Raw genomic sequence first — 20,495 nt, forward strand, 5'->3', positions numbered from 1 at the left:
CAACTGTGCTTTCCTCCTTTCTTTTCACGCTGTACACCAACGACTTCCAGTACGAGTCAGACCACTGCCACCTTCAGAAATTTTCTGATGACTGTGCAGTGGTTGGGTGTATCAGGGATGGACAGAAGGATGTGTACAGAGACCTAGTGAGCAGTTTCGTGGAGTTTAATGTCTGCAACAAAATGTTGGCTATCTTTTACCAGTTGGTTGTGGGGGGGGGGGGCTGTGTTCTTTGCAGCAGTGTGTTGGGGAAGCAATCTCAGAGAAACCTAATAAACTGATTAGGAAGGCTGGCTCTGTGTTGGGCTGCTCACTGGACAGTTTCGAGTTGGTGGTAGGAAGGTCGTCACTGAATAAACTCAAAACCATATTTGACAACCCATCACACCCCCTTCATGAGCTGTTAGTCGGACAGCGGAGCACTTTCAGCAACAGACTCATCCAGCTCCGCTGTAACAAGGAACGGTACAGAAGATCGTTTATACCAGCAGCGATCACGCAGTACAACACCTCATTAGTTCGGGACCTCATCAAACACTAAACTTCTATCAGGACAGACTCATGGTGCATGTTCTAGTTTATAAAGACTATACTACACATCTGTTATTATTTAACACTACAACAGCTTAGTATATCACAAATTACATATATCATCTAAATATTTATTGCTCGGATACTTTTTAGGTTTTTTATATGACATACTACTTTTTTTTTTTATTCTATTTATTTAATTACATAGTGTGTACAACATTACTTGTGTACTTTAATTATTTGTACTTTAATGTACCTGGAGCTGCTTTAATAACTGACTTTCCCTATGGGATTAATAAAGTTATCTATCTATCTATCTATCTATCTATCTATCTATCTATCTATCTATCTATCTATCTATCTATCTATCTGCTAGCCCCTATTATCAGCACACCAGGTTACCCTCCTGGAACCCATACAGACTGCAATGCGATGACTACAGCTGGAAAAAAAAAGCCTTAACATGAGTGTATGAGAGCATTCTGGGTGATTTTCAATCAGACTTTAATCGCCCAAAAGGGGGTGATGCTGTACAGAACCCAACTCGACGGTGATGGGACTATGATTTTCAGAGGCAAAACAAACTGTCTAGAACAGTCACAATTAGTGTAACGGGTCGAATACCTTCACTCATTGTTTCTCACAGCAGGAAGAGTAGATCGGCCCGCTTCAAAGGAACTACAAGTCCCAAAAGCCATAGCGCTGATTAGCGCTAATTTGTAGCACCTGTGGGTGAATGTATTTAAGCGTTGCACTGTGCTGAGTCAACCCCAGCCGACAAGGTAGTTGGCCAGTGTGCGTATGCTTGCTACTTACTTCGTATAGAAAAGTACTCTTCAAGCTTTTGCTTAAAAGTAGATATCACTCTGCAACGAAATCTACCGCTTCCGTTCTTGGGAAGCCATTGCTCTCGCTTGAGTGAATTCGCTCACAAATCAATTATTTTGATAAATCTGACTCGTAAGTTGGTTCCTCTATTTAACTCTTTTTTTTTCCTCTCTGTTCCTTTCATACAGGAAGAAGCATTCGGGATCTCGCATCGTGTGCCGGTTGATCTTTGGTGGTGCATCGCCTGATTATATTTATTCTTCTATAATCATTTAAGTACTGTGAAAATGTATTTACCCCCTTCCCATTTTATAGTATTTTTGATCATTTATCACATTTAAATGTTTCTGACATAAAGAAACACAAGTAAACACAAGATACAGCTTTAAAAAACAATTCACTTATTAAAGCTAAAAATGTATTCAAAACCTCTATCACCCAGTATTCCCCTTACATACTAAATCAACCAGTTAACCAAATTCACTTCACAACTGGGTTCAATTTCACTAGCCACACTCAGCATGACACTGCCACACCTGTTCTATCTAAACTTCCTGAACTTCCATCCAAAATGTATTCAAGAGTTTAAAAAAGAACCCAAACAAACATCTAGAGAGCTGCAGGCCTGATTTGCCTCAGTTACAATCAATGTACATGAACACTATGCTATTATAAGACAAGAGAGAAAAATGGCAATCACTGCTGACCAAGAACACAAAGCTTTATTTCACATTTGCCAAAGAAAATCTAGATGACCCCAAGATTTTTGGTATAACAGTCTGTGGATGCATGAGTCAAAGGTGGAACATTTTAGAGCTCATGGGTCCTGTTCATCTTTAACTGGCAACCTGTCAGTGGTGTTTCCTGCCTTTCACCCAATAAATCAGACTCATCACAACCCTGACCAGGATAAAATGGTGGTACTGTAAAGGGTTAATTTGTGAAGTTTTCTTTATCACTTGATTATTACTTTAAAGTTTGTAAATATACCTTTTGAGCTAGTATTGGAAAAATAACATTTTTGTAAAAAAGAAAAAAAACTGTTAGTATTTTTTAAAACTACTGTTTACATTAGTGTATCTGTTTTCTATTAGTACTGGCTCATATACTGGACTGCACTGAATTGCTAATGCCTGTTTCATGCCAGTTTTCAGGGGCGCTGTCACTGTGTCTTTGCTCATTCTGAATAAAGGCACTGAAGAATTGAGACAGTGAAAAAGTTCTCTATTTTATTGTTTCCCTCCCAACAGGTAAAACCACATAAAATGTGAACATTTATTTAAATAAAAAGAGTTTAATCCAATATTTAAACCACAACTGTGTTTTGTGTAGGGCTGCAACTATCGATTAATTTTGTATTCTATCGATTATTCCAGCAATTAATCGAGTAATTGGATAAGAAATACTTTTGCTTTAATAAAGAGCAAAAATAAGTACATATAAGATTAAATAAGATGCGCCTCTTAAAGCAAACTCTACATTTTTATTCCTGCATACAGGACAGTTTAAAGAGAACATTTTTGAAATGCAAAAACAAATACATCAAGAATAAATCAAATTACTTTTAAAAATGGCAACCTAAAACTAAAGCATACATAATAATAAACAATAATACATAAATATAAACCTCTAAAAGTTTCAGCTCCAGCTCACACAGAACATAAAGCTGTAACATTTTGTTGGGAGGTTTTGTGGTGTTTGTAGGAGCTTCTGTCAGGATTGTATCTCCTAGATGAGGTAGATCTGGTGTGTGTGTGTGTGTGTGCGTGTTTGTCTGAGCCTTCAAAAAAGCCTGTGGTGGTTACAAGGAAGAAAAGTCAGAGTATCAACGCGACGCTCTGATGGTGTGGATGTTGTTCTAAGTTTTCGTTTTTTTCCAGCTTAAAATAATCTGAAACGCTCTGTGGTCTTCTCTGTTCGGTCTCCTCTGTTCGCCCCTCAATATTTTCTCTCTCTCACCATTCTGCAGTCTGCGCTATCAAATCTCAGCTGCTTTTCAAATCACACACTTTCATACTGAAGTACGCAGGAGCGGTGAGCGTGTTTAAAAAAACATATGAACTGTACGTGAAAAGTACCCGGATTATGTCCTGTTAAGTGTGAGATTTGGGATGCAGCTGTCGGCTTCTTCAGTCACCTGCTCACAGCGTGAACGCGTTGTGCAAAAGTGTGAAACACCGTGAGCTGTATATAGTTGTATGGATTAAACTAGGCCTCGATTTCAGCCCTTGTTTTGTGTGTTCTAAAAATGTTCTAAACTAATAAGTTATGTGTGTTCCTTACTACAAAAAGTGTAATGGCTTAGTACCTCCATGGTTAGCAAAGCACCGCGAGATGCCCACGTGCTGCATCGTACTAAAAATAGCACAAAATTATAGCATGAGAGAATGTTAACGATAGTTTACGTACATACTTTGGAATCTATTTTGGAAACTTTTGTACAAGGGTATTGCAAGCTGATTCTGAATAAATGCACCAAAGGGTTGAGACAGTAACCCAACAAAGTTACTACAGTACAACTAACAATAAATGAAAAAACTGTCATCAAGATTCATCTCATTTTAAAAATGTAATACAAACACACAGGTTAGAATAAGTTGTGTTTAGGTGGATCAGAACCACTTCATGTTGCTGCACTGCATTTATATTAACAGTAAAAAGCTGCTGCTGTGATATTAATGAAGAAAATACTTACACAGCTCTTCTGGATTCTTTCACCACTGGCAGCAGCTTCAGAAGACATTCATTTGATCTGTAATATTTACTCAAATTAAACTCCTCCAGATCTTCTTCTGAGTTCAGCAACACAAACACCAGCGCAGACCACTGAGCAGGAGAGAGTCTAATTCCACTGAGACAACCAGAATCATCAAATTCATAATCAGGTTTAATTTTGTTCAGGTAAGTCTGGACCTCCTGCACTAGAGAGTGATCATTCAGTTCATTCAGACAGTGGAACAGATTGATGGCTTTCTCTGGTGAGGGATTCTTCCTGATCTTCCCCTTGATGTATTTAACAGCTTTCTCTTTACTGTGAGATCTACTTCCTGTCTGTGTTAGTAGGTCTTGTAACAGAGTCTGATTGGACTCTAGTGAGAGACCCAGAAGGAAGCGAAGGAAAAGGTCCAGGTGTCCATTCTCACTCTGTAAGGCCTTGTCCACTGCACTCTTGAGGAAATCAGACATGCTGGACTTGGTGAACAGATCAGACAGATCAGTGGTTTGTTGTTCTCTTTGATTTTTGCTGATGAAGCAGATAAATGCAAATAAAGCAGCCAGAAACTCCTGGACGCTCAGATGAACAAAGCTGAAGACATTCCCCATGTGCAACCCAAACTCCTCTCTGAAGATCTGGGTACACAATCCTGAGTGCACTGACACTTCTCTGACATCAATACCACACTCTCTCAGGTCTTCCTCATAGAACATCAGGTTTCCTTTCTCCAGCTGTTGGAAAGCCAGTTTTCCCAGTGCCAGTATCGTTTCTCTGGTCTGATGAGGGTTGGGGTCACATTTCCCATGATACTTTTGCTCCTTGTGTTTAATCTGAAAGATCAGGAAGTGGGTAAACATCTGAGTCAGAGTTTTGGGGATCTCACCACCCTCTGCTTCACCCAGCATTCTCTCTAGAACAGAGGCTGAAATCCAGCAGAAGACTGGAATGTGACACATGATGTAGAGGCTTCTTGATGACTTCATGTGTTTGATGATTTTACTGGCCAGGTCCTCATCACTGATCCTCTTCCTGAAGTACTCCTCTTTCTGAGGATCACTGAACCCTCGTACCTCTGTTACCTGGGATACACACTCAGGAGGGATCTGATTGGCTGCAGCTGGTCGAGAGGTGATCCAGAGGAGAGCAGAGGGAAGCAGGTTCCCCTTGATGAGGTTTGTCAGCAGCACATCCACTGAGGCTGATTCTGTTACATCCCTCACAGTTTCATTGTTCTGGAAGTTTAGAGGAAGTCGACACTCATCCAGACCATCAAAGATGAAAATGATCTTGAAGGTGCTGCAGTTTATTGATTCTATTCTTTTACATTCTGGGAAAAAATAATGAAGAAGCTCCATCAGACTGAGATGTTTCTCCTTCATCAGATTCAGCTCTCTAAAGGGAAGTGGGAACATGAAGAGAACGTCCTGATTGGCTTTTCCTTCAGCCCAGTCCAGAATGAACTTCTGAACAGAGACTGTTTTTCCAATTCCAGCAACTCCTTTAGTCAGCACAGTTCTGATGGACGTGTCTTTAAAGAGGTCGTTACATTTGATGGGTTTCTCCTGTGTTGTTGGTCTCCTGGATGTCGTTTCAATCTGTCTCACCTCATGTTCATTATTGACGTCTCCACTCGAACCCTCTGTGATGTGGAGCTCAGTGTAGATCTGATTCAGGAGAACTGATGATCCATGCTGTGAGATTCCTTCATTAATTCTTTTATATTTCTCTATCAGTTTGGTTTTGAGGTTCTTCTGATAAACAGAGACCAGCTCTAATAAACAGAAGAACATGAAGAGAAATATTTCACTGTATGAATCAAAATGTTAAAAACAGTTGTTAAATCACTTTGCCTTTATTAATGTTTATTATTACTAGAAATATCAAAACTGAACTGATCTGTAATTAAATCTGGACCAGTTTTGTTGTTCTTAAATGAAAGTGATGGAATAAATCTGGGGCAAGCTGTAGCCTAGTGGTTAGGGTACTGGACTAGTAATCAAAAGGTTGTTGGTTCAAGCCTAATCACTGCAAGATTGCTGCTGTTGGGCCCTTGAGCAAGGCCCTTGACCCTCAATTGCTCAGATTGTATACTGTAACTGTACTGTAAGTCGCTTTAGATAAAAGTGTCTGCTAAATGCTGAAAATGTGAAAGTAAAACCAGCAGCTCTTACTGGTCTGCAGTGTGTTGGCTAAATCTGTCTGGTTCATCTTCTTCAGGACGTGTAGAGTGATCTTCAGTGCCTCCTCTCTAAAACTACATTGATCCTCCTCATCCTTCACCTCAAGGCATTCTGGGTAATCTGGACTCAGTATCTTCTTATATTTATTCAGCTCATTCTTCAGCAGAGTGAAGACTTTCTGCTCCAGCTCCTGATTAACAAATACACAATAATAAAACATCTAGAGAAAAACACAGGTACATTCAGCACCAGAATGCTTGGCTCCTTTTGTTAAAATGAGTAAAATGGTCATGATAGAATCTCTGCAGATCCTCCAGGTTTCAAAGTTCTTACATGTGGGCTCATTTCACTAGCTCACCTTGTAACTCTACATCTACATTAATAATAATAGTCAGATGTGATTCTTAGACGGAGCTGTTCACAGCAACTGTTTAACACATCAACCACTACGCTATTATCAAGCTAAACAGAAAGACAACACTCCCAGTAGTAACAATACAGATACTCAAACTCTAAGCAAGCTCACTTGCTCACATCTAGATGTTTCAATCAATAACTGAGACCTGGATTGTAGATTGCCAAAAACATATAACATCCATGAACACTAGCTTAACTTATTTACATACAAAGCCCTCAGGCAGGTCCCAGTTGGTGTGGCATAAATGCACCAAGTGCTACAATATTTATTCAAATAAGGAATTGTAGTGTTATTGTTACATTACAGCTTTTTAAAGGGTTTTAGGTCAGATGATTAAAACAATCAAAACAAAAGCTAACCCTAACACCCAATTGTGTTTTGAACAGGAGGTCCTGAATAACCAAGTAAAATGGTTAAAAAAAACTTCTTTTACCATTTAGGGGTGTCAATAATTTTGGAGCTCACTATATTTGACTGTTCTATGAAAGAGAGACCAGAGTTACTGTTTATTACAACAGATAAACTGTAATCATCTCTGATTAACCATCACACCGTTACATGTATGAACAATATAAAGAAACATAAATTCCACACAAAGATACACACCTCGAACATTGAGTCCAACTTATTTCTGCTGCTTCTTTTAAACTTTTTAAATTTCTCTTGGTTCCTGTAAACAACATCGAGTTTAATATAAATGATACGACATTTTCACATCTGCACAGCAAACAGCAATAAACATCCAGCAGCTGTTTAACATCATCACAACAATAAAGTACAATCAGAAACTCTCATCTTTCAGAAACAATAAATCAGGTTAATGAACTTAATCAGGTGAGACTGGGAGTGAAGATCCTAATAGAATATAAAATACAATCCTGACCTCAGATCAGTAGAATAATCGCCTCCTCTGAAGAATAAGGGATGATCTATTGACCGATCACTCTTCATGGACACCCAGCTGGGTTCAGGTAAGTCTGATTTTTTTCTCTTCACCGATCTAAAGCACAGAAGAAATTGTAATAAAGAAGAAAAGTAATAATGCAGTAAAGCATATTTTGAACACAAACTGCTTGATAGATGCTGACAGATTTACTGTTTGACGTTGATATATATATACAGGGGTTGGACAAAATAACTGAAACACCTGTCATTTTAGTGTGGGAGGTTTCATGGCTAAATTGGACCAGTCTGGTGGCCAATCTTCATTAATTGCACATTGCACCAGTAAGAGCAGAGTGTGAAGGTTCAATTAGCAGGGTAAGAGCACAGTTTTGCTCAAAATATTGCAATGCACACAACATTATGGGTGACATACCAGAGTTCAAAAGAGGACAAATTGTTGGTGCACGTCTTGCTGGCGCATCTGTGACCAAGACAGCAAGTCTTTGTGATGTATCAAGAGCCACGGTATCCAGGGTAATGTCAGCATACCACCAAGAAGGACAAACCACATCCAACAGGATTAACTGTGGACGCAAGAGGAAGCTGTCTGAAAGGGATGTTCGGGTGCTAACCCGGATCGTATCCAAAAAACATAAAACCACGGCTGCCCAAATCACGGCAGAATTAACTGTGCACCTCGACTCTCCTGTTTCCACCAGAACTGTCCGTCGGGAGCTCCACAGGATCAATATACACGGCCGGGCTGCTATAGCCAAACCTTTGGTCACTCGTGCCAATGCCAAACGTCGGTTTCAATGGTGCAAGGAGCGCAAATCTTGGGCTGTGGACAATGTGAAACATGTATTGTTCTCTGATGAGTCCACCTTTACTGTTTTCCCCACATCCGGGAGAGTTACGGTGTGGAGAAGCCCCAAAGAAGCGTACCACCCAGACTGTTGCATGCCCAGAGTGAAGCATGGGGGTGGACCAGTGATGGTTTGGGCTGCCATATCATGGCATTCCCTTGGCCCAATACTTGTGCTAGATGGGCGCGTCACTGCCAAGGACTACCGAACCATTCTGGAGGACCATGTGCATCCGATGGCGGTGCCGTGTATCAGGATGACAATGCACCAATACACACAGCAAGACTGGTGAAAGATTGGTTTGATGAACATGAAAGTGAAGTTGAACATCTCCCATGGCCTGCACAGTCACCAGATCTAAATATTATTGAGCCACTTTGGGGTGTTTTGGAGAAGCGAGTCAGGAAACGTTTTCCTCCACCAGCATCACGTAGTGACCTGGCCACTATCCTGCAAGAAGAATGGCTTAAAATCCCTCTGACCACTGTGCAGGACTTGTATATGTCATTTCCAAGACGAATTGACGCTGTATTGGCCGCAAAAGGAGGCACTACACCATACTAACAAATTATTATGGTCTAAAACCAGGTGTTTCAGTTATTTTGTCCAACCCCTGTATATATATAAATATATATATATAAATATATATATATATATATATATATATTAAAAACATTGAGTTTAATGTAAATGATACCACATTTTTACATCTGCACAGCAAACAACAATAAACACCCAGCAGCTGTGTTGTAACTGTGTTGTGTTACATCATCATCATATTGTAACAACACAACAAAACTGTCCAATCAGAAAATCTTATTTTTCATAAACAATAAATCAGGTTAATGAATTTAATCAGGTGAAAGTGGGAGTGAAGATCCTAAAAGAATAGAAAATATAATCCTGACCTTGGATCAGTAATAAAATCGCCTCCTCTGAAGAATAAGGGATGATCTATTGACCGATCACTCTTCATGGATACACAGCTGGGTTCAGGTGAGTCTGAGATTTTATATGCCACTGGTCTAAAGCACAGAAGAACAAACACTGGAGTTTAAAATGTGATTAATAAACATGTACAGTGATGAGATGTTGAAAATAGGTGAAAATATATTTAGATATTTCCATCTTAATGATAAAGTTGACCAGAAAAATCATGAAATATTTTTGGTTCCTTTAGTCGACTTTCTCCGATTTTGTGTTGTATTATTACTGTTATACTGATGTGCTGATAGTCATGAGATAGCAGTAGGTAAATCCATTATGAAATTATCCAACACACTACAGCTTGGGAACGCACACACCGGTGTAAGTTGTGAGGTGTTACCTTGTCTGTAAGGCTGAACACAGGACAGTGTGCTCATGGCAAGGCAACGTGAATTATTGATGTTCTAATAAGACATGATAGTGGGTGCCAGACGTATGGACCTTCAGAAGTTTGAAGGCATTTAACATTCCTCAATACACAGTGTCTTTTGTATAGATACGCATGGTACCTTCAGGGAGTTGGGAATTGCTCCAGAGGATGAACTTGTGTAGGTCCACACTTATTTTATTGATGTATTGACTCTTCTTCTTCTTCTTTCGGCTTTTTCCCTTTTTCAGGGGTCGCCACAGCGAGTCATCCTCATGATCGCTCATTGATTTGGCACAGTTTTTACGCCGGATGCCCTTCCTGACACAACCCTCCCTAATTTATCCGGGCTTGGGACCGGCACTACAATGCACTAGTGCATCTAGCGGCTAGGTATCTATAGGACAATTCAGTGTTTTCAATTAACCTGGTGGCATGTTTTTTGGACTGTGGGAGGAAACCGGAGTACCCGGAGGAAACCCACGCGGACACGGGGAGAACGTGCAAACTCCGCACAGAAAGGACCCGGACCGCCCCACCTGGGGATTGAACCCAGGACCTTCTTGTTGTGAGGCGACAGTGCTACCCACTAAGCCACCGTGCCGCCCCTTATTGATGTATTGACTGATTTCTTTTAATTTTCCCATGATATCAAGCGCAGGTACACTAATGATCAAATGGCATCAATTAGCCTATTAGAAGCTTCTAAAGTCCTGATATTGTTTTCTGAAAATTTCCAGGCTGTTTAAAGGCACAGTGAATTCACTGGATGTAAACTTCTGACCCACTGAGATTTGAATATAGTGAATTATAAGTAAAAAGATCCGTCGTGTACAGTAGAACCTAAACAACCTGCTAAAGCTGTAGTTTGCTGACATGGAACCTGTGATAAACACATTTTCCTGAATTTCTAGTGTATGTAAACTTATGACCCCAACTGCACATGTTCCAGATACATAATTTCCATTTTTTCTGATTGTCAATGTAGTTTGGAATACATCTTGTTGAATAGATGTGTGCTGCAGTAAATGATTAGCATCCAGCCTGGGGGTTAGTGAATAGTTTAATATTAATAAATTGTAATTACATAAATTAGGCAGATACACACTGATTTAATGTATATTAATTGTAAACAGTTCTGTTAAGAGAGAGAGACGGATAATAATTAGTGCAAAAGAGTTTTACCTTTCTGTGTATAAGTTCTTTTGGTTTCTGTAAAGAACCGAAACATCAAGTTTAATGTAAATAATAAAACATTTTTACATCTGCACAGCAAACAGCAATAAACATCCAGCAGCTGTTTAACATCATTAACAGCAATGCAGTACAATCAGAAACTCTCATTTTTCATAAACAATAAATCAGGTTAACGAACTTAATCAGGTGAGACTGGGAGTGAAGATCCTAACAGAATAGAAAATACAATCCTGACCTCAGATCAGTAGAATAATCGCCTCCTCTGAAGAATAAGGGATGATCTATTGACCGATCACTCTTCATGGATACACAGCTGGGTTCAGGTGAGTCTGAGATTTTATATGCCACTGGTCTAAAGCACAGAAGAACAAACACTGGAGTTTAAAATGTGATTAATAAACATGTACAGTGATGAGATGTTGAAAATAGGTGAAAATATATTTAGATATTTCCATCTTAATGATAAAGTTGACCAGAAAAATCATGAAATATTTTTGGTTCCTTTAGTCGACTTTCTCCGATTTTGTGTTGTATTATTACTGTTATACTGATGTGCTGATAGTCATGAGATAGCAGTAGGTAAATCCATTATGAAATTATCCAACACACTACAGCTTGGGAACGCACACACCGGTGTAAGTTGTGAGGTTTTACCTTGTCTGTAAGGCTGAACACTGGACAGTGTGCTCATGGCAAGGCAACGTGAATTATTGATGTTCTAATAATCTCATCTTCCATAAATACATCAAGTTAATTAATTTAATCAGGTGAGACTGGGAATGAAAAACTTAATAAAATAGAAAATACAATCCTGACCTCAGATCAGTAGAATAATTGCCTCCTCTGAAGAATAAGGGATGATCTATTGACCGATCACTCTTCATGGACACCCAGCTGGGTTCAGGTGAGTCTGAGCTTTCCACTTCCAGTAATCTAAAGCACAGAAGAACAATCACTGGAGATTAAAATGTGATTAATAAGCTTGTATAGTGATGAGATGTTGAAAATAATCTCCACCTATCAATAAAATGATGATGAATAATGAATAAAGTAATAATGGCACACAATATATTTTGAACATGTCCTACTAGCATTACTAACATGCTACATTTGGGATTAAAAAACATCTGATGTACCATTTTAGTATAAATATTATATGAAGCCATATCTCATGTGGGTAAACACTAGGGCGGCACCCAACGATTATTTTTTCGATTAATCTTATTTACTGATTATTTTAAAGGGGTTTATGTGTGCACGCAAACATAAAATAATGAAAAACAGAATTCATCTTAATGTTTCAATATTTTCTCTAATCTTCTCTTAACACAACATGCAGGGCATCATTCGGCAAAAAATACCTGCAGTAATGGGTACCTTTATTATAATGTCAAACATTAAATCTCCTATTATATTAAAGTAAGAGCTTGTAAAATTCCAGTAAAGGAATATAGATCGTCTTTATTTGTCACATATACATTTACAGATTACACACACCATAAGGTGTCATTTAGGGAGGGAGGGGTAAACGTGATTTACTTTTAATCGGAAACCTGAGTCTGGGATGATGCCGACAGCATGTTTCAGTTGTGGTCCATTTTAAAGAGTAAAATACATGTCATCTTAAGAGACAATGCATGAAACATCACAAAATTAAACTGCAATAATTAAACGTAGCCCTTAATTAAAACGGAAAAACAGTGAATTAAACAAAAACAGTGAAAATACTGCAATCATTAAATTTAGGCGATTAATTATTTTAACACCAAAAAACAGTAAATTACATAAAAGCAGTCAAAACTGCAGTCATTAAACTCAGACCCTGGGTTATTTTAAAACGAATAACTGCAACCATTAAATGTATATATTGAATTTTTTTTAACAAAAAACAGCAAATCAAACAAATGTTGTCTGCATAGCGTCACTGAAATCGCGCAGTTGTGATAGGTCTTAAATTAATTATAGATGAAATATAACAGCAGCTATATAAAATATGAAACGTTTAAAATTAAACAACTGGGCCTGTTTTTAATGCCTATTGCGTATTGCACTACTGACTGTTTAATTTACTGTTTAAAAACAATTTGAGTTCATTTTAAAATAATTCAAGATCTACATTTAATGATTGCAGTTTTTCATTTAAAATAACCCAAAGGCTGCGTTTAATGACTGCAGTTCTGACTGCATTTATTTAGTTTACTTTTTATGTTTTAAATTAATAAATGGTCTAAATATAATCATTGCAGTATTCGATAGACAGACAGATTAATCCCGAAGGAAATTAAGTACTGTATTTGTTTGATTTACTTTGTTTATTTACTGCTAATTTTGTTAAAGATATTACGCTGTTTCACATGAGCTTTGTGAAAATGGTAATAAACCAGTTAGACCAGGTTTCATGTTTTTCTTGCGCTAAAAATTGCATGTTGTCCTGCCGTGGCACATAGCCTCGCCCACGATCGGTATCGGCTATCGGCTGATTACGCTGAAAGGTGATGGGCGATCAGAATCGGCCTCAAAAGCGCTGATCGGTCCATCTCAAATTTTCATGATAAGTTGACTGTTTTGTATTTTAAATGTATTTCATAATATCAGTAACGTCAGAATATTTTTGACGGCACCCCGGTTGAGAAAGGCTGATCTATAAGACAGATGTTACTGTTAGACCACTGATTGGACACTAGATGTGACTGTGGTGCGATGATTGGAACGTTTCACAAGCTCAAATCTTCTTCTGAATCTTTTGTTTCATTTGCTTCAATCTCTCGAACACCCCACTTATGCCATCACTATTATATGCTCGTGTATATAAGTAGTTGTACTGCTGTGATAAAATCTTCACTTTTACGGAGTTTACGAAGCACCATGTTGTATCTTTGTAAAAAAAAGTCCCAAACTTTAGATGCTTGTGTGCAAGTTTTTTTAAGTTGCAGCTTCCCCAGAGAAAGCCATGTTTTTAGTGGGCGTGGTCATCTTTGCGACACGTTGACGCACGTTTTTTGCAAATCGACGTATTTTTGTAATCGATTACGTTGATTGCGTTGACGTGTCACCCCACCCCTAGTGAACACTACACAGCCAAATGTATGTGGACAACCGGCTATTAATTAGTGATCACATTTCAAAAACCAGGAACATTTACTTTATTTTCTGGAAAGGCTCCACAAGATTTTGGAGTGTGTATGTGGGAACTGTGCCCATTTAGTGTACGTTCAGATGAGAAGCGGTAAAACCACTTCTCACATTTCTAATTTAACATAACATGTATGTGTAATGGTTATAGGCTGTCTAGACGGACAGGAGGGGCAGACACACACGCAGAGATGTAAACAAAATCAAGGATTCATTAATAATTAAAGACAAGACAGAGAAACACAAGACCTAAACAAATCTAAACAAATTACAAAGACCAAACAGGCTAAATGCTAACAAGCTAAACTAAACACAAAGGAATTAAGCTAAATGCTAACTAATCTAAACATACAAAGACTAAGTTAAACAGGAACTAGACAGGATTGAACAGGTACTAACAGAACTAAAGCTAATTTAAAAAAGGGTAATGCTAATACAGGGAGCTAACAAACAAAGGGCTAAATAAACTAAATAGACAGGAACATGAACTAACTAGACAGGAACATTTGACAAACAAAACATGAACAGAACAAACAGACCGGATGGGACGGACCAGGACAAGGCAGAAAAGTTCAGACGGAACTTCAAACAGCTATCAGAGGTACAAACCAAACAGAGTTACCAAGAATAGTCTCCAACCAGCCTTTCCCAGAGCCTCTCTTAAATACTGGCAGCTGGGGCTAATTAGTAACTGTCTAATTAATTAGTGATATCATGAACCAGTGCTGTACGGATTACTGTTAACACTACTAGGTAATTCTCAGTGATGTAATGTGTGGATTTTAGATTTAATTTTAATGTGTCTCGGTAATGAATTGCAGTAAAGTTAGGTTTATATTGGACATTCGGCTGACATTCGGCTCGTTTTCAGCTAATAAACATCCAAAAATTAATGAAACTGCGCAAACTGATACCTCGGTAAACAAGGAACAAACTACAATCAAATTTGTTTAAAAAATTTGTTTGTTTTCTGTTTATTTTTATTTAACGTTATTTCGTCAATGTGAGCTACAGTACATCTGCGTTGAAATGCTAAGGGAGCGTCTACAAAGTGCCGAGGTGTAGTAATGACTCAGTGGCATACAACTGTATTAAGTCGAGACAAATTTTGATAAAAATCGAGACACATTTTGATATGACGAGAGTGGAGTAGTTAACTAGTCTCCTGTACTAGTTACTACAACCACAATATCAATTTAAAACGAACAAAAACCGAGAAACGCAGATTTTGTTGTAGTAAAATCTAAACAAAATCAAAACAAAATTTAAAAATTAATAAAAATAAAAAAACGCATATTTTGACAACGGTTGTAGTAGTTAACTAGTCACTTGCACTTCTTACTACAACCACATTACCAATTAAAAGTCCTACAGGACTCATACAGTAAAGAATCATAACATTTTAAAAAACAACAAAAATTAAGAAACGCACATTTTCATATAACGAAGGTTGTGGTAGATACCCAGTCATTTGCACTGCTTACTACAATGGCATTACAAAAAAAACTGCAGCACGGGGACAGTAAGTAATCAAAATATGTTAAAAAAAAATTACAAAATTTGAGAAATGCTAATTTTTATACAACAAAGATTGTAGTAGTTACCTAGTGCATTAGAAAAAAAGTCCTACAGTAAGGGTACAGCAGTATTTTATATACTGTAAATAATTAACAATAATTTGAGAAATGTACATTTTACTATAACGATGGTTGTAGGAGTTTTATAAAAAAAAAGTCTTACTGGCTACAGTAGGTAAGCAATAATGTAAAAAATTAACAAAAATGACATTTTTATAGAATAAAAGTTGTAGTAGTTACTTTATATAGTGATTTTATGATTTATTATAGTACCTATACTGTACAGCATTTTTGTAATACAGCTGTAGTAAGTAGTACAATCCACTAGGAGACTACTTTAACCTTTTATTTTTATTGCATTTTCACAATTTATAATTTATTTTTGTACCCATTTTGTAAGACATTTGTTTTATAATGCTATTTCATGATTTTCACTGTAAAATCCTATCACATACCAGTAATTCAACCATTAAAAATAGCCACAGATGCCTCTTGCACATTTACTTAAAAATGAAAGACTGCAACATAACTTTGAGGAAGCTTTGTATTTTAGCTGCCCAGAATGACCTGGTTACAGTGTAAAATGTTTTACATGTACTGATAAATATGCAGAAATACTTAAAAAACCTCTTTGTTTAATTTGCAGGTGGAGAATGCAGAGACGCCCTGAATTATCATTTGTTTTTTGCCCATTTTCCATTGATTCATTTAAATTATTTGCTTGATAATAATAATGATAACAATAATAACATATAACAAATACAATATATTTTAATTGATTTTACCTCAGTTTATAAGGGATAGAAAAATTGAAGGATTTTTCATTTTTTCTTTTTTCTTTCATTCAACTGAATCTGACTGATGATGGTAAAACATTTTTTTAAATAAATGTTTGCATTAATTTTTCCTTAGTTTATGTCACTATTTTCAAATGAATTGTTTAAATTAGACCATCATAGCAAATGAGTGATTCAGATATATATTTTTTATAATTAATGGTAATGTCTGAAGGGGTTAAGACAAAGGGATTAACAACATTGTCTCAATCTGTAGTTATGTTAAAGGTATGATAAAGTAACATTTAAAAATCATTTAAAAATGTTTTTGGGAATGTTCTTCAACTTAAATGTCTTAAAAATATTAAGAAAACTGGGACTATAAACCTTCAAACATTTCTGTATCATAATAGAATTAAATGACTAAATAAATGAAAGTAAATGTACACACTCTCATTGCAAGACATTCCTATAATCTTTGCAAATGAGGTTGTGAGGATGTTCAGAGAACATTTTCATAACTTAAAAAACGTTCTGAGAACATCAAGAAAACTTGGCAGAATAACGTTGAGGGAACATTCCAATGCAACGTTCCCACAACCAAATTGGAACGTTTGGGGATTTTGTTAGCTGGGTTAGCACTTCCTTAGCATTTCAATGCAGATGCACCTCACAAAATAACGTTAAATAAAAATGAGCAGAAAACACTTAAATTTAATTGTAGTTTGTTGTGTTTACTGAGGTATCAGTTCGTGCAGTTTCATTAATTTTTTATGTTTATTAGCCGAGAACAAGCCGAAATAAACTCAAACGTCAGCCGAATGTCCAATATAAACCTAACTAGTGATGTCAACCTCGAAACTCGTATTCGAAACTGAATCGATTAATTTGAAGCTCAGTGTTTCGAAACGTTGCTTCGAAGTCCGTATCAAAATGAAAAAGTCACGTGACTGTCCCGAAAAAGGTTTCATTACGTCACACTGTTTCGAAACATTTCAAATGATTTCCCGCGTTTTGCTATACGCGCATAAGGAAGTGCAAGCAGCTGATCTGAGTTCACAATGTTTTTACCCAGAATGCTTCTAAATAAAAGGCGGAAAATCTTATCACTGATCCCAGAACTGTGATTAGTGTGAACATGACATGTTACGACATTGCCACACCCTCACAAACTTTAAAAGAGATGCGAAGCCACCTAACTATTTTCTATGGGAAAAAATAACACATTCTTTTTCAATATTTTCTTATTATTTTGCAAATTATATAATTTACAACATGGAAGGATCTCGAAAAAGACCAAGGTCTGCTGTTTGGGATCATTTTGAACTTGTTCAAGACAAACAAGTAAAGTGCTTGATCTGCCAGCAACATCTTGCTTATTGTAATAATACAACAAGTATGTGGCGACACCTCCGTTCAAAGCATCCTGAATTTTTCAGTGCCAATGTGGCTTCTGATGTTGAAAGATGGTCCACATATGGTATATATGACAACATAATATTTTTTTTATTCTTTTAAATGTGTGTCTGTGTGCTTGTTTAAAATTAGTTTATCTATATATTACACTTTAAATTAATTGTGTACTGTTAGTCCAAAAATGACATCATATTAATATTTAGCCTGCTTTGTGTAAAGCATACTTAGTTTAATGTCTAGAAATACAAGCTAGATGAGGCTCTTGTCAACTTAATAATAAAGGACTCACAACCATTTTCTGTTGTGGAGGGTTTCAAAAATTTTGTTCACAAGCTTGACCCTAATTATGTTCTTCCATGTAGAAATACCCTTAAGGTAATGGTGAGATCTAAATATGACGAGGGCAAGAAAAAGACAATGACAGAAGTAATGAAAACAACAGCTGTCAGCATAACATCTGATATGTGGACCTCAGTAAACATGGATGCCTACCTAGCAGTAACATGCCATTACACTGATGACCAGAGCAAGCTCTGTACCACTCTCTTGGTGGTGTCAAAATTTCCTGAAACCCAGCAGAGCACATAAAAGAGGCCAAGACTGCACTTCCGGATTCATGGGGAATAAAGGACAAGGTCACATGTCTTGTTACAGACAATGCTCCTAATATGATTGCCTGTGCAAATCAGGTACAACATGTGCCTTGTTTTGCTCACACACTAAATCTGGTAGTGAAAAAGGCCATAGAACAAACTCCTGGTCTGCATGAGGTGCGGTCACAGTCTCGAGACATTATTGGCTACTTTAGATCTAGCACCACTGCAAAAGAAAAACTCTCAAACACCCAGAAACAGATGGGCAAACCTAAAATAAAACTCATCCAGGAAGTGGAGACCAGATGGAATAGCATAGCGTTTGTTTGAGCAACGTGAAGCAGTGGCAGCAGCCTTGGCCTCCCTCAACACCAGTGTGACTCCCCTAAATAGTGGGCAACATGAAATAATCGGTCAGTGTCTTCAAGTTCTTGTGGCCTTTAATCAAGCTACTGTTGAACTGTCAGCAGAAAAAAGAATTTCTGCTTCTAAAATTATTCCAATTATTCGGATGCTAAATCAAACCAGCCACTAGGGAACACATGCCAGTGTATCTTTTGTGCCGGTCCCAAGCCCGGGTAAATGGTGAGGGTTGTGTCAGGAAGGGCATCCGACGTAAAACACTTGCCAAAACTATCATGCGAGTTCATCTAAGAGATACCATACCGGATCGGTCGAGGCCCGGGTTAACAACGACCGCCACTGGTGCTGTTGACAAACAGGGTGCCGGTGGAAATTGTGCTACTGTTAGTCGAAGACCGCGAGGAGGGAAACGTGTCAGGAGACAGAAAGAGAGGAGGAAAGTCAAGAGTGTAGGACTGAGGGTGGCAACTCTAAATGTGGGGACAATGACAGGCAAAGGTAGAGAGCTGGCTGACATGATGCAGAGAAGGAAGGTAGATGTTTTATGTGTTCAAGAGACAAAGTGGAGGGGCAGTAAGGCTTACAGCATTGGAGCAGGGTTTAAACTGTTTTACCATGGTGTGGATAGAAAGAGAAATGGAGTAGGGGTGGTCTTGAAAGAGGAGTTAGCAAAGAACGTAGTAGAGGTGAAAAGAGTGTCAGATAGGGTGATGGGTCTGAAGGTAGAGGTAGAAGGTCTGATGTTGAATGTTGTCAGTGGTTATGCTCCGCAGGTTGGTTGTGAGAAAGAGGAAAAAGAGAAGTTCTGGAAGGATCTAGATGAAGTGATAGAGAGTATTCCCAGGGAGGAGAGAGTGGTGATAGGAGCAGACCTAAATGGACATGTTGGTGAAGGAAACAGAGGAGATGAGGAAGTGATGGGTAGGTTTGGTGTCAAGGAAAGGAACCAGGAAGGACAGATGGTGGTGGATTTTGCCAAGAGGATGGAAATGGCTGTAGTCAACACTTATTTCCAAAAACGGGAGGAACATAGGGTGGCCTATAAGAGTGGAGGAAGGAGTTCACAAGTAATAATAATAATAATAATAATAAGTTACACTTATATAGCGCCTTTCACAAAAACCCAAGGTCGCTTTACAAACAAAATAACAAAAAATAACAATCACAATAACAATAACAATCACACCAGAATAGCAGGGGAGGAAGGGGAAAAGTACAGAGAAAAGAGATGGGTTTTTAGTAAAGTTTTAAATTTGGATAGAGAAGTAGTAGACCGTAACGAGGATAGAAGAGAGTTCCAAAGTGCAGGGGCAGCAACACTGAAAGATCGGCCACCCATGGTGCTCAGTCTGAACCTGGGGACCACTAGGAGACCGGCATCAGATGACCTTAGGTTACGGGATGGATTGTAAAGTTTTAGGAGGTCTGAAAGATAACGGGGACCCAACCCATGGAGTGCCTTATAGGTGAGAAGTATAATTTTGTACTGTATGCGCATGGTAATGGGCAGCCAGTGAAGCTGCTCCAGGACTGGGGTGATGTGATCAAACTTTTTTGTATGGGTTAAGATCCGTGCAGCAGAATTCTGGACCATTTGCAAGGGGCGTATAGATTTAGAGGGAAGCCTAAGGAGCAAAGAATTGCAATAGTCCAGCCGAGAAGT

At 38.0% G+C, this 20,495-nt stretch overlaps 1 protein-coding gene across 1 annotated transcript in view; it reads right to left on the bottom strand.

The window, feature by feature from the left end:
- The window catches only part of LOC134310006 (NACHT, LRR and PYD domains-containing protein 3-like), a 109,143-nt gene that overhangs the window by 79,019 nt on the left and 9,629 nt on the right, over positions 1 to 20,495 (bottom strand). The window contains exons 2-9 of the mRNA XM_062991509.1: positions 11,792 to 11,908; positions 11,211 to 11,327; positions 10,964 to 10,990; positions 9,333 to 9,449; positions 7,557 to 7,673; positions 7,280 to 7,343; positions 6,247 to 6,445; positions 4,055 to 5,846 (exon numbers count right to left, since the gene is read on the bottom strand). Coding sequence (XP_062847579.1) covers positions 4,055 to 5,846; positions 6,247 to 6,445; positions 7,280 to 7,343; positions 7,557 to 7,673; positions 9,333 to 9,449; positions 10,964 to 10,990; positions 11,211 to 11,327; positions 11,792 to 11,908 — 2,550 coding nt within the window. The remainder of the gene's footprint in view (positions 1 to 4,054; positions 5,847 to 6,246; positions 6,446 to 7,279; positions 7,344 to 7,556; positions 7,674 to 9,332; positions 9,450 to 10,963; positions 10,991 to 11,210; positions 11,328 to 11,791; positions 11,909 to 20,495) is intronic.

The sequence above is a fragment of the Trichomycterus rosablanca genome, chromosome 3 (assembly GCF_030014385.1).
Source record: "Trichomycterus rosablanca isolate fTriRos1 chromosome 3, fTriRos1.hap1, whole genome shotgun sequence".
In the NCBI taxonomy this organism is placed as follows: Eukaryota; Metazoa; Chordata; class Actinopteri; order Siluriformes; family Trichomycteridae; genus Trichomycterus; species Trichomycterus rosablanca.